The sequence below is a fragment of the Acomys minous genome, assembly GCF_964271855.1.
Source record: "Acomys minous genome assembly, chromosome: 14".
Taxonomy (NCBI): domain Eukaryota; kingdom Metazoa; phylum Chordata; class Mammalia; order Rodentia; family Muridae; genus Acomys; species Acomys minous.
In genome coordinates this window covers 70187500-70202457 of record NC_140496.1, presented here as the reverse complement: position 1 = coordinate 70202457, position 14958 = coordinate 70187500, and the positions used below count along the sequence as shown (strand labels likewise).

The following is a 14958-nucleotide window of genomic DNA, read 5'->3' as shown; positions in this document are numbered from 1 at the left end:
CACATATATACATATATATGTGTGTATATATATATATATATTCTCTTTTTTAAAGAAAATAAATCTCAAATTGTTGTATTCTCAGAAAATAACACAGCAATTAGTATCTAGTACGAAATGTTCAGCCCAGGTTGTATATGTATCTGAAAAAGTGTGAGGAGGGTATTCGGGAAGACTTGGAAGTAGGAAAAGGAAACCAGGAAATGATGTAATTATATAATCTCAAAATATTTTACATTATAATTACTAGAAAACATATTTGCTACAAATTAAAGCATAAATTATTTCCTTTTGGATAACTTTTCTATGATAAAAAGGTAGTTTTGGACATTAAAACCAAGGAAACTTTTAAAATCTGTAACACAGATCTCAATAGTTTTTTCTCTTCTGTAGGAAAGGTCCAAAGTTGGGAAATGGTTACTACTCCATAAGATGTACTCTTGCCATATTAGAGAGATCTTAACCATTTAAAACATAGAGCGAAAATATAGCTTTTGGAAACTAACTTCAAAAAAGAGAAAAAAAATAAACCAAATTACTTTGAGTTAATTCCTCTGCAAAATATTAAAACTCTTAATTAAAGGTACTTAATTAAACTGAGTAAATCTGCTTTGAATGGTGGGCATAGCCACATGCCTAGATCTGAAGGATTCCTGTGTCCTGCATCCTTACCTCATCTACCTGTGGCTCCTGGGCCTGAGCATCCTTGGATGTTAAGTCACAGTCTGGGCTGTAATGGTCACAGTAGTCATATGCTGCCTTGGGGTCACCAGTGATCAGAAACTGCTGAATATCACCCTAAAAATAGTCAGATATTGAGATAGTCAGATATGCATGCCTTCAGACAGTTTATAAGGTCAAGTAGCCTACATTTAATGTATAAACAGGAAAAATTACTTAGATACGCATCATTGTACAGATTAGTCCGATGGGACTGAGAGAGAAACTAATAATCAATTACACTGTTATGCCTTACTTTCTGGTATAGAAAATCTACTGTATATAATATTAAGTTTTACAGAATTCATAATTTTATATGCATAGAGAAAAACAAATGAAATATGGGCTAAAAGTACTATACTTCCAAGGCAAAAGAATGTTGATTAGTATAAATTGATATGCTATTGCTAGACAAATCTGTAAGTGAAGTTCTCAGTAGAATCATGTTCAGAAAAAAAAAAAGCTCACCTACAAAGATGAACAAGAAAGAAATACAGCAGAAATAAAAACATATTAGAAATACAAAAGCATAGAGTATGTACATTGCTAATGAGGGAAAATATTATTTTGACATTTAAAACCAACTATATCAAAATCGGCATATATTTATATAAAGACAATTTTTAGAGATATTTAACAAAATTATCTAAAAAGTTTTAATTTCAAGAATTTTAGAAACAATAGAAAAATATTTAAATCATTCAGAAACTACTGTGGTATGTGTTGGCATAGCATCATTATAATAATCTTAGAAATATAAATATGAACAGAAGTTGTTTATGCTAAAAGAAAAAATCCAACAACTTGTAAACTTAAAAACTAAAAATTTTCAAAATTTAACTTATTGGTTTATTTAAATAAATTCATCTGCAATCTTATGTGAGAAAAGATAACACGTTTTGTTAGATACTACCAAATGTAATAAAGAGTACAGACACGGGTGATGTGACAAAGTGCGGATCTGAGTCTCATAAGAGTTTGACCCATTTGTATATTTAAGAACATGATTAGAGTGTACATCTTGCTTGCATCAACTTTGGATAGCTTCACTGAAGCTTTAGTGAAATTTTATCACCTAGAGTTACTTAGGACTGGATAACTTCATGAACATTAAATTTAGAACCTTGGAAAGAAGTTATAGCATAATTATAAGGCAATACTCATTAACCATCAATATACGTTTACTGAGAAAATATACAAATTATTGAATACAGACTTAAAGACACTGAAGGACTAATTTTTACTTTAACGTGATTGGACCTATAATCACCTAAGAGACAAAATTCTGGGAATGACTTCCTAGAAGTTTCTATTTAATTAATTCAGTTGGGAAGAGCCGCCGTAGGTTGGGTAGCACTACTCTGTGTCAGGGCCATGAGCATTTGCTTTCGTGGTTCTCTCCTACCTATGAAGGACACAATAGACCCCAACACCCTCGTCTCAGGCTCCTGCGGCTGTGTTTCCCCCCTTCCTCCCGTAAGTCCCTCCTGCCAAGGACTTGCCCATATCAGTGAGAGAGGTAACTAACACGGACAACAAAACACAAACGTCATGCCATTCCTGATCAAAGCACCAAATTTCTCTTTCTGGATGTAGAGTCAGTATTGGGATTTCTGTAGCTCGTAGTGTTTCTATTTTTAACTTTTTCTAAGCCTGCCATAACAATATCCAAAATTACTAGGCTTATTTATATACTTGCCAATAGCACCTGAATGTTCCAGACACTTCTCCATCATTTGTTATTCTCTGTCTTTTTATAATAGCACTTTACTTATTTATCCATTTATTTATTCCTTTATGTCTGTTCCATCACATGGTGATGAACTAAGTTTTGCCATTTGCTGTGCTAACTGGTTTGAGTCTTCAGTATCGCAGGAGGTTTTATGTATATTGGAGCACATCTACTAATTTAAACCTTTCTGCTTTCAGTGTAGGCTCAGAAACACATGAGCTATTCGGGCCTTTTTTATTTCTTTATTGGACTTAAACACACTTCTTATCTATGACCAAAGGGATGTTGAACACTGAATTTTTTACATTTATTTGAGTTATTTAGTAATTTCATTTTGTTATTAATTCATTAGTGTGTTCTCTTAAAAATCCTTTGAACATTTATATGTATGTATGTATGCATGTATGTATGTATGTATGTATGCATGTATGTTTGTATACATGTTCAGGTAGCATCCCAATAAGGAGAAATAAACAAGTTTAATTTCCATTGAAACATAAAATAAAGCAAGGGCAGTTAATATCTAACTAACAATACTGTAGGACCTTTTATGGTCACACACTATTACTAATGTTTCCAATCTGTAATATTTACTTACCTATGTCATGAAACAATATAGGAAGTTGATCAAATAAACACTTTTTTCTGAGTGATTTTATTCGTATTTGTAGATGTATAGGTGAATTGTGGCATTGACTACTGATTTTTTAGAAGGCTCAAAATAAATGAATGCAAGTACCTAAAATATGTTGTCAGCATATCATGAGCCAAAACTCATCAATCAGGTACACAGTAGCCACATTTGGACTGTCAGAGATGAAAACTTTCCCAAAAATGGAGGACCCTGAATAACAGTTCTTATTCTGGTTGCCCCATTAAACAATAATTGGGCATCACTGAGCACAACCAGTACATTGAGAAATAATGTCACCAGTGGTTTTAATTGAAACCTCTTATTCCAAAATTTCCTCACCTAACAAATATCTGGTACTGAGTCCTTTTAATTGATTTTAAATCAACAAATTGATAAATTCTATCTGGCATCCATTCCAGGATTACAAATGATTATGCTCCAAACTTAAGTACTAAAGCATACAAAATATACTGTCTCTCACCTATGAATTTTATTTTTTAAATGGATTTTTGAGAGGAATATTGTTTTTCCAACCACTTACTATTCTATTTATGGGCCTTTACTTCACTAATGGGGTGTTGCTAATGTTTCCACTGTAAATTCTTATTCCAGTATTTAATGGTTAGCCATAAAATATAGTATTTGGAAATTTCTGTAAAGCTACACCTTTCCCAGAAAGTATTTCACAGTGTTTTGTATTAATCATATATTGTGTTGTGACACAGTCTATAAATAAACTTGAATATCATAACAAGTGTAATGAGATATAAATATTATTTTTGATGGTATAACATTTTCCAGAACTGGAAATTGGTAAAATTACCAAGTAAAAATGGCATCTGTACTACTGTAGCACAAGAGCCATGAAAAAGACATCTCCATTCTCTATTGCTCTAAAAGCCAAGGTCATGGCAGAGATCATGGAATTACCTCATAATAAACAGCTGTGTCAACTAGCTACACAATATAGTATTTTCACATAGACTTTGGGGACTTATAAGAAGAGAGAAAAAATGATTGTTAAAAAAAAGTCAGAGTTTTGTGAACAGATGAATGAATGGCACTGTGCAGTGTAGAACAATCTCACCAAACCTTTCGTCACTGCCAATTACATACATAAGTTTTAGGTTTCTTCCAGACCCAAAAGTAATGCACACATGAACAGATTCTTACTATTTAGTTTTGATCCCTCTCTCTCTCTCTCTCTCTCTCTCTCTCTCTCTCTCTCTCTCTCTCTCTTTCTCTCTCTTTCTCTCAAACACACACACACCTCATTTATTAAATAGTTTGCCATGAGGAGTAGCTTATTTCTAATTTCTGTTTTGAAAGTGTTTACACGGTACTCTATAAAGTATATTTTTAATTGAGATTCTGTATACACATAAAGAATCATATGTACTGAAAGAATGAATCATATATCTTTGGTCTAATGTATGTAAATGTTAAGAGTCTGACTTCAAGTCAAACTGGCCAGTCTGTGCCAGACCAGTGAGAGTTTAGTTGACTTCAAATGCAAGTCTGACCAGCCACTGCCTGTGCCATACAGCAGTGATACTCACAGAATAAACAGTAAAAACCCAAAGTCAGATAAGGTACCATAACAATAACAGTACATGTCTAGTTGAATGATATGACCTGTAGATGGATTATTTGCCTGAAAAAGAACCACAGGAATGGCAGGAAATACACACACACACACACACACACACACACACACACACACACACACACATATATATATATATATTTATAATGTATATATTACTGGGTAGCTATATGAGATGCCTGACTGATGTCCTATTACACCTAAGATATGATGGCCTCCTGAGTGTCAATCAATTAGTATCTTCACTTTCCCTAAGGCTTTCAGCTTGTTCTAAGTCTTAAATCTAAGTTCTCATTTGGATTGTTTTTACATTCTAAAAATTCCGTTCCCTTTGTTAAAATCTTAAAGGGAAGAAACAAAAAATCCTTGACTATGCATCTCAGTGATTTTCAGAAATTTCTGGAATTAAATAGGATATATCTGTTTAGAGTGTAGGGAATCGCACTGCTGCAATTTTGTTCCACGGTTACCTAGCATCTGCATTTCCCATTGCACATTCTTGTCTCTGTCAGCTTGTAACCTGGTAGTATCTCACTATAAATGAACACTCCATGTAATTTTTATACTATATTACTAGCAAATAAGAGGTAGCTAGATAAGGAAGGATGGGGAAATGGGGTTAAATAAAAAAATAAATCTTGTGCTTTTGAGGCACAAAACTGTATATGAATTCAGAGAATCTCCTATAATGCTAAGTAGTTGGAAAGACTGACCTACATACTGTGATGGTGAGATGTGTAGAAGAAAGTAGAACAATGCAAAAATAATAACACAATTTATTAAGACAGGAGCCAATTTTTTAAACAATAGTGTTTATGAACTCACTATGAATGTTATTCAACGTCTTTGAACAATGGAATGAATCAGTTCTCTATTCTTATAAAGTCATTCAGATGATATTAAGGAAGATAGTTAGAAGCAGATTTTAACAACTTAGTGACTACTTCAATGAAGTCTTTTTTCTAACAAATTCACAATTTTATTCTGCAAAAATAATGTCTCCCTTTAATCCCTATGAATAAGAAAGGGATAAGTTAATGGATATAAGGGCCCTAACTATACAACCTAAATCAAATAGCTTATAGGTATCCCTGGAAATAGGAACATTCACTTAGAACCCATGAGGTGAACCAGAAAGTCCCAGTCACCCCTGCTACATGCCCTTCCTTTATGTGCACCTCCAGCATGAATTGCCGAACTAGTAATTTGCCAGTGCGTAGCTGAAATGATTAATATGTGCACATGGGAGACTGGAATTCGTGCAAATCTCTCTCTCTGCTGCAAATTAAATTCTTGCTAATTATCCAAGACTTCTGAAGAGCACGGTGGCATTAAAGTCACTGAACCGACAGCTTTAGGGCCAGGCTGGATGAGCACCTGTCAGGTGACGATCCCTGCACCAGATGAGAACACGTGCCGGAGGAGGAACCAATGACCTTCCCAATCTCTCTCCGTAATTATTGCACAACACCACATAGCCACCGAGTCCTTCTCCAAAGGCATGGAACTTTCAAGAAGCTAAAAAACATTCTTGAGGATTAAAGAAAGCAGGCAAACACAGGTATTGGGACAGTGAGCAACGTCCAGAGAAAAGAAGCTAGGACTTGACGCTGTGGATGGAAGGAGAGTGGCTGGAAAGGAGAAACACCGGTGAGTATGTGTGAGCAAGCCAGGATGGAATAGAAAAGATGCTTCCTCGGGAACACAGCAGAAGGAGCATGGAGCTCTGTGGTAGAGTGCTTAGCCAGGAAGCGGAGGTTCAAATTTTAGCTCTAACTGGAGGCTAGGAAAGGAGAAGACAGGAGTGAGTGTTGAGACAGGAGAGGGGAGATGAGAGACATGGGGAAGGGAGGCACGAACTTTACGAGGAAGTGATAAAATATGCCGGTGTTTAGCGTCATCATTTTCTGCATCCTCTTATATATCCTTATATTTCTGACAAAAAGGTGCAGAAAAGTAAACAGAGGGAACATATACAAGCCTACAGACATGCTATATGTTATTATTCAAATTCTACATAAAATGATGCTCCTTTAAGAAAAAAAGCTATTTTAAAGTATTTTCTTATTTTAATTGTGATGTGCACTTTTATAGTAAAATGGCTGACACAGTTCCTATAATAAACTTAAAATGATATTAATCAAAATTAGACACTTTATGTAATATTACCCAAGAAATATTATAAAATGTAACTTTATAGTTAAAGTGTATATATGCATATATAAGAATTTATATACCTTTTACTCTTCTTATTTTAAAAGTTAAAGTCATTATCAAGTTACAAATCTTCACATTTCTTTTTAACTCAGGATTTACAGTCTGCATGCAGTCAAAGATAGAAGGCATGTTCAAACTTGAAACCCAGAATTTTCTAGTGCAATGGAAATATTTAGGAACAAGACTATTCTTTTCACATTTGGCAACAGTAACCTATATTGTCGTATTTGAAATCTCAGGAATTTCTGTGTGCCACATTAACTGAGGAGAGGAGTAATACCCAAAAAAGAAAAAGAAGTTTAAAAAGCCTTTTCCTTTCCTTTTCTACATGCTAGCACAGATAGATACTAGCACAGATAAATAGTAGAGATACATTCTAAAGAAAAAAGTTATTTTACCCAATAATTTTAAATTAACATGCAAGAATTTTAACATATAAATACCAGCTTTTTATTTTGACTCTTTCCGGAGGTATCTTCAATGCATTCACTCAGTGCACATTTCTGAAGGCTAAGTGTCATGCTGACTCAGGTACAGAAGTGAAACAAATAAGAAGTTGAAAGGTAGACGCTGCTCTCACACAGCTACTCCATCCTGCTCTTGAGATTGCTATGCACCCAAGTAATTACAGGAAACGCATTTGTTTATTGCTTTATGTTTCTAACTATCAAGATGATAGAAATCTGGGAGAGAAAAGGAGGGAATTTTTACATTGGGAAATCAAAGGAATTATGGAACAGTATACCACTTAAATGAGATAATAATGGGGAAATGTTTTTCCTTTAATTTAAGAATACTTATTGTCAACAAAACAAAACAAAACTTATTGTCTGATGCTTGCCCAAACCGTATTGTTAGTACTTCTTTCTCTTATCTTATAGCCTAACGTATTTTCCTTAGACTGTGTTTCACTAGACTCTTACTACCAAGGGCTGGAAAGGCAGAAATGCTCCCCTCGTCCATACCTATTTTAGCTTAAAAGAGGCATTTCCCTCGTTACCATTAAAGTCACTGTTGGAAAGTACTTATGCAGGCCTCTAGTTCTCGCTGAACTCTTGTCATAGTTTGGATGTTTAATGTCATCCAAAGACTTTATGCTAAAATTTTGTCCCTACAGGGGGCAGTGTTTTTGGAAAGTGGTAGGACTGCAGAAGATGAAGTCCAGTGTGTGATACTTTGGCCATGGGGTAGGCAGACTCTCAAAGTGGACTTAGGGCTTCAGGTACTTTTTGTTCCTCATCCCATGTGTGACCACTCACATGTTCAATAGATAGTCCAGCATGGTGTGTACTTGTCTGCTCCCTTCATAAATGCCAAACCAGCGATATCCACTGATTAAATGTTCCAAGTGGTGAGTGACATACATGTTTTCTTAAGTTAGCTGCCTCAATAATTTTATTTAAATAATGCAAAGTTGCTGACAACCGGTGAAGTAATTACAATGATTTTATCTACATGCTTCAAGGAAGGTTTAGATTAACTGAACGTTGAAGAGTTTAAAGAAAGGTCAGCCTCTTCTTCAAATGATGCTCAGAAAATTGGCTATCCAGATGTAGAGTAACAAAGTAAAAGCCTATGCCTCCCTTGATAAAAATAATCAGTTAGAAATTAACAAAAGGCTCTAATATAAACTAAAAACTCTGAAACAATTAAGGGAAATTTTCCAAAATGTCATCTAGGCATTCACTTCCAAAATAGACCTCACAAAACTTCAAACATAATTCTAAGATTTCACAAATAAGATTTCATCACACCAAATACATTGGGCACAGAGCGAAAAAACAATGTGAGTAGTGTGAAGAAGCAGCCTATAGAATGGGAGAGAAGGGACCCTATGCCAACTGTTCCTCAACCAAAGATTAATATACATATAAAGAACCCACGACTTATACTCCAAAGGAATGAACACCTAACCACTAAAAAAGCAAGTGAATTAAACAAATGTCTCTCAAAAAAATATAAATTACCAATAAAAGCATAAAAATTACCCGACATTTTTAGTCATAAAACTTAAAACTATAATAATATAAATGTATAGGTAAAAAAAGAAAAATAATGATAATTTTAAAATATTTTAAGCTTAAAACTGCACTGAACATTGTAAGAATCACCAAGAAGACAAACGTGTGGCAGGGGATAATTTTTATATGCAGTAATTGCAAGTGTTATTAGTTACTATGGAGTTTCTTCAAAATGTAAAAGGAGGATTATTTTACCTTGATATATGTACCACATGGGCTATATACGGAAATATACTAAGTCAGCACACAATAAGGGCACCTACACACCCATGCTCCATTTCCCTACTCACAAAAATCAAATTGTAGAATAATTGGTTCTTCTTAGTGGGTGACAAAATGTGGCATAGAAACACAATTGATTTGTATAATGACGAACTAGCTGGTTAGACTTCACATGAAAATGAAAATTACCCCCAGGCACTGGAATACAGGTCACTTTCTTACTCCTTGACCAGAAATTTTAGAGGCACTGTAGGTATTCTCTAAAAAGGCTAAATTTAGAAACAACCAACTTGATTGTTGGACACTGCATAGCATCCTGATGGCAAGTTGGGGGAAACTGGCTGGTTAAAGTCACATGCCGAGTGACAAAAAGGAGCAAGACAAACATATTGGGAAGCATTGCAGCTTGGACAGAGTAGGAGAGAAAGAAAGATTATTGAAATAGGACATGTGTAGGCAAGGAGGGTGAGCTTGAGCATACATTTGCCAAAGAAAATAACTATGAGGAGTAGAAGGAATCTTATAAACCTTCAAGGCCTCTACTTCCTTCATAAGACAATAAGAGTCTGGAAGAACAAGTCTATTATTTCAGAGACATTTTACTATTCTCTGAGCAGTTAAGTACACTACGACTGTTAGATCTGTGCCCATGTAATCTAGTTTTTCACATGAAAATGCAAAAGTTAGGGTAATGGAAGGTTCTATTGCATTCTTTTTCTTTCTTTCTTTCTTTCTTTAAATCTTGGGATACAATAGTATTCTGCAAGGATTGAATCCCCACGGGGAGTTCTTGATGGACACTGCACAGGGGAGCTCTGTGAATGAATGTAAAGCTAAAATAACACTACAGAACCCAGCAGCTTGCAATGGCTGCTAAGAAGAGCTGCAAACACCATAAGGAACAATCCCAGAAGATCACGTGGGCTGGATTCAGCGCAACAATATGGGCAAGGTTCCACAAGCCCTTGCATGCACACCTCCACAGCGTCTCCAATTTGCAACAGGTGTGACAACGACATGGAATTTATCCTGTTAATGCTCAGCCTTGCCTTGGGCCGCTTTCTCTCATTACTGCTTGGTCTCTCCTTCCTGGAATAGGGATATCTAGCCCATAGAGGTCCCACCTGAATATCTCAGAAGCACGTAATTATACATCTTGAACATTGGCTTAAAGCAAGCTGAGAATTTGCCTGTGTCTTGGATACAACTTTGACTTTGAGTTTTCAGCAACGTTGGAAGAGACTTTTGAAACTTAAGGGAATGAGTTCACTTTGATTGTTAAAAGAATATCATCACTCTTTAAGGAGAGCAGGGATGGGATATTAGGCTCTGGATATTGGCATGTCTTTCAACAGGCCTAGCATTAAAAGTTCATCTGGCACCGTTGATGAACACGAGTGGTAGTAATTAAGTCATTATGGACACTCCAAATGAGATGGTGGGACCAAGGCCATTTTCCTTTCCTCTGATTTGCTTTAAGACACCACCCTTGAGCTACCATACACATTCTTGCCTGGAGGTACTGCCATTCACTATCCTCTCCAAAGGTCAGAAAAATGGAGCCCTGCCCTGGGCTTTGAACTTCCAAACTTGATCTGCATATACCTTTTCTGTTTTACTAAGGTATCTAAATGCAGTGCTGGTACTATTCAATGAATCTCTACCCTGCTCTTTCTTCCTTTTCCCTTTAGTCCCCAAGAAGGTAAAGACACTCAGCACATTTGCTGTTTGCACCTCTACAAGTATGAATTTAATTTCCTAATGAAGTTGGAGTCCCATGCATTTAAAGGCTCTAAGTTAGAAATGTCATGTTTTAGTTCTACATACACACAAATACATTTTTAAAGGTTTATATAAAAAGTAGGTGTGGCATTTGCCAGAAAAGAAGATAAAGAACACAAAAGCAGAAGTCATACTATCCGTGGTCCTCATAATGTCCAACCTCAACTTCCATGTACTAGGTTTTCAATGTATACCAAATATATGGATCTACAGGCAAATATTTTTCATGATTAAAAGATTCCATTTGTAAATAAGAATCACTAAAACAAGTTTCTCATCTTCTGGACCTTGCCATAGACATACCTCTCTGCTGCGGATTTTAAAGATTTTCTCTTATGTGGATGAGTGTTTTGTTTGCATATACTTATGTGTACAATGAGCATGCCTGAAGGACACAAAGATCAAAAGGAGATGGAATCCTCTGGAACCGGAGCTGCTCAAAACTTGAGCAGCTGTGTAGGTACTGAGAACTGAACTTGGGTCCTTTGCAAAAACAGCAAGTGCTCTTAACCACAGAGCCACCTCTCTGGCCTTCCTGATTCTGTAATCTGTCCCATTTTTCTATAATAAATTAAAACTATGATAATTAAGAAAACAGCATTACTTTTCTTGTACTTCCCAAGAAATTCTGAAAAAATCATCAGCAAAATTTAAACTCTTTGTAAACTTAAAACAACTGCACAGAGTAGAAGCTATTTTTTTTTCCAAAAATTTGGAGACAATTGAATTATCACTATAAACTTTAACGAATATGACTGTAGATTTCACCAGTATTTGCTCCCAAAATATATTCTAAGAAAATCAATTTTGAGAACCTGAAGGTGATTATCCATATCAGGAAAACAAAGAGAGAAAGGGAGGGAGGAAGGGAGGGAGGGAAAGAGAGGGGAAGTGAAGGAGGAAGGCAGGAAGAGAAAACACGTAATAGAAATGAAAGAAAAAAATCTATGCAGCTGAGCTGTCTGACAGTCACTGCCATGAAGGCAGCAGTGTAACACAATACTATACTCTGTCCAATCATTCCCAAATATGTATTCCACATTTGATATTAGAATTCCAGCAAAATGGTGTGGATCTTGGTCAAGTTTCTAATTGCATGTCCAGGAAGGAGACAGACACAAAATCCCACATATGTTTAAAACTCTTAAGGATGGACAGTAGTCACCTCAGCTGAACAACTGTGCTTCTGGTCTCGAGACTTCTGAATCTTCCAAGACATTATGTCTCATCACACTGTTGTTTTTGTTCCAAACATTCCATACAGTAATGTCACTTTCTCAAGTATTTTGTGGGAAGAAGGAAAGTGGCCAAAATGCTTAGAGTTTTAGTGTGACTGAAATATACACCAGTGATTGCATCTGGACCATAATCCAAAGGAAAGAATGAGAGAAACCACATTATCACTGTCCTAGTGGCAGCCCACATGGCCCTCATAGTACACCAAGGCCAACTGAAGAAACCAATTTTATGAAAATGAGCTTTGTCCTACATTACTTTAATGTATTTCTAATTCAATAAACATTTACCAAAAAGTACAGAAAACATCTGACACTAGAAAACTCTTCTGCAGAAGTATACAGTTTTCTTATACTTTCAAAATTCTCAATGTTTAAAATAAAAAAGAGTTCTTGCTGAAGTACAAGTGCCAATATGGACCCACTCTAGACAGTGAATAACAAAAATGAATATAATATTTAGTGAAAAGGTAACAGGACTTGCCCACAGCTTCCTTGAAGCCACAGGGCATCTATGTTTCTTAAATTAACAATTTCTGGAGAATATATTTAGTTTTTTAAATTTTATTACTAAAATAATTTGTATTGCAGACATGATCCTATACTGTTTTTAAAACTACAGAAAGATTCTTCCCTCACAAAGTTTGCATTCTAGAACCAGAAAGGAAATAAGTAAATGGGAGAGTGCTAGAAACCATGGAAAAAAAAAAAAAGAACAGCAAATAATAATAAGGGTGTTGTTATATAGTGAGATCAACAAAGGAAAAATTTACTGATTAAGGAACACCAAGAATGAACTGAGAGGGGAGAAATGGAAAGAAGGCAGAACCCTCAAAACACAGAGACTAGTGGATGCATTGGTCAGAACTGTGCTGTGAATAGTATGTTTGAAGAAAGAGACATGCTGTGGACAAGCAAGAGCATGGAAAAAAGGGATCACAGCGAAGTCAGAGTGAATTGCAGAGGATGGGTTGTAACCTGCAGACATGTTAAACAACAAAATTTATGCTCTAAATCAAAAGAAAATCCCTGGGATATTATAGGCGAAGAGATGACATCAGCCAATCTCTCCTTCTCTCTTTCACTCAGGAGCTACTTGCCAGTGACAAAGACCAGCAAGCATAGAGACCTGAGCAGAAGAAAAATAGTAGACAAGACATACATGGTATTAATGGACTACTTTCCACTCATGGTGGAACTAAATACAGCCGTTTAGAGCAAGAAGGGAAACAGACTATACCTTTAAAAGATCACATTTAAAAAGTAATCCCACAATAATGTGATTAATCACATTCCTTGTATACCCTTTTGAATTAGAGATAATTTCATATTAATGGTGCATTTACCATAAAACAGAGGGTAGAAAAGATGATAAAATACAATTTTGTCCTGAATAATACCAGGGCTTTTAATCTTTTAAAGAACTTTAAAGGCTATAAATGTCACTTATAAATCATAAAAAGAGAGCTAAAACCCTTTCCATTTATCTAGCATTCCATAGAATTCATGTCTGCAAACACCACGTATTTACTGCCAGAGTAGCAGTGATAGAAACCTAAGGCAATAAACTTCTTCTCCATTAGCCCCATATATTCAGTCAGTCCTGTGGAGTGTTTTCCTATGTTGCTTTCTGTTGCTATGATAAACAAAATGGCCAAAATCAACAAGGGGGAGGAAAAGGTTATTAGCTTACACTTCACTTCCATGGCACAGCTCATCTGAAGCCAGGTCAGGAACTCAAGCAGGAACTTGGAGGCGGTAAATAAGCAGAGACTAGAGGGATGCTGATTATCGGCTTACTTCCAGCTGCCATTTTGTACACTTAAGACAACCTGCCCAAAGGTGGGGCCAGTGCAACTGGGTTGAGCCTTCCTCCATCCATCAAGAAAATGCCTCACATGCCAGTCTAATGGAGCCACTCCCTTAATTAAAGGGGCCTCTTCCCCCGGGTATCTCCAGCTATCAACAATTTGACAAAAACTAACCAGCAAAAATGTCAAGCTGTATTGGACAGCTATTCCATACCCCTTTCTCCTCAAGACTCACATATTATCACAAAAGAGAGAAGAGAAAATCTTTAAGAGCAAGAGGTGGGAGGAAGTGGGTATCTGCAGGGAAACAGGTATTTGTGGACATGATAGCACCCTATTTCACCTGAATCCACAGGGGCTGTAAAGACCAGCATGAGATCAAGCCAGGCTAAATCCCAACATGGATGAGTGAGAGGCTCACGAAGTTCTACTCTATCTAAGGATATATAGGTAACTGGTAGCTGCTGAGTGAGGGAGAGTCAGTTTTCCATATGGATGTAGCACATGAGATACTACCCAGAGGAGATGTATGTTCTACATCCATGTACATACATGCAGTAAAAGGGGAATTGGTATGTTTATAAACAGCAGAATACATAAAGTCAGGAAGAAATGGTTGTGAGGAGACATAGAGAAGATAATTCAACAGAAGGAATGGGGAGGTATATAAAGGTATATAAAACACATATATAATATATATGGTAGGAAAGTCTTCAATATTTTTTTTAAAAACTTAACAAAATGCCGAAGAATAACAGTTTATATTATTTACAAGAAAAAAGAGAAGAGGGTTCCTTTTCTAAGCTATTGCACACCGCACACCCCACTTGACTTCTTGCCATGACTTCTCGCAAGACTCAGAATCATATGATTCCTGGCCAAGGGACAAAAGCAAAAATCATCTTATTTCACAATGGTTTTGGATGACTAGTAAAACCAGGTACCACTCTAAGAGAAGACATTGGAGGAGAACAAAGC

General features: G+C 36.0%; 1 protein-coding gene across 7 annotated transcripts in view; it reads right to left on the bottom strand.

Moving 5' to 3' along the window:
* Positions 1–14958, bottom strand: part of COL11A1 (collagen type XI alpha 1 chain) — a 188166-nt gene that overhangs the window by 127077 nt on the left and 46131 nt on the right. For all 7 annotated transcript variants that reach the window (XM_084757803.1, XM_084757797.1, XM_084757800.1 and 4 more), the window contains exon 5: positions 673–798. In XM_084757803.1, the coding sequence (XP_084613929.1) occupies positions 673–798 (126 nt within the window). The remainder of the gene's footprint in view (positions 1–672; positions 799–14958) is intronic.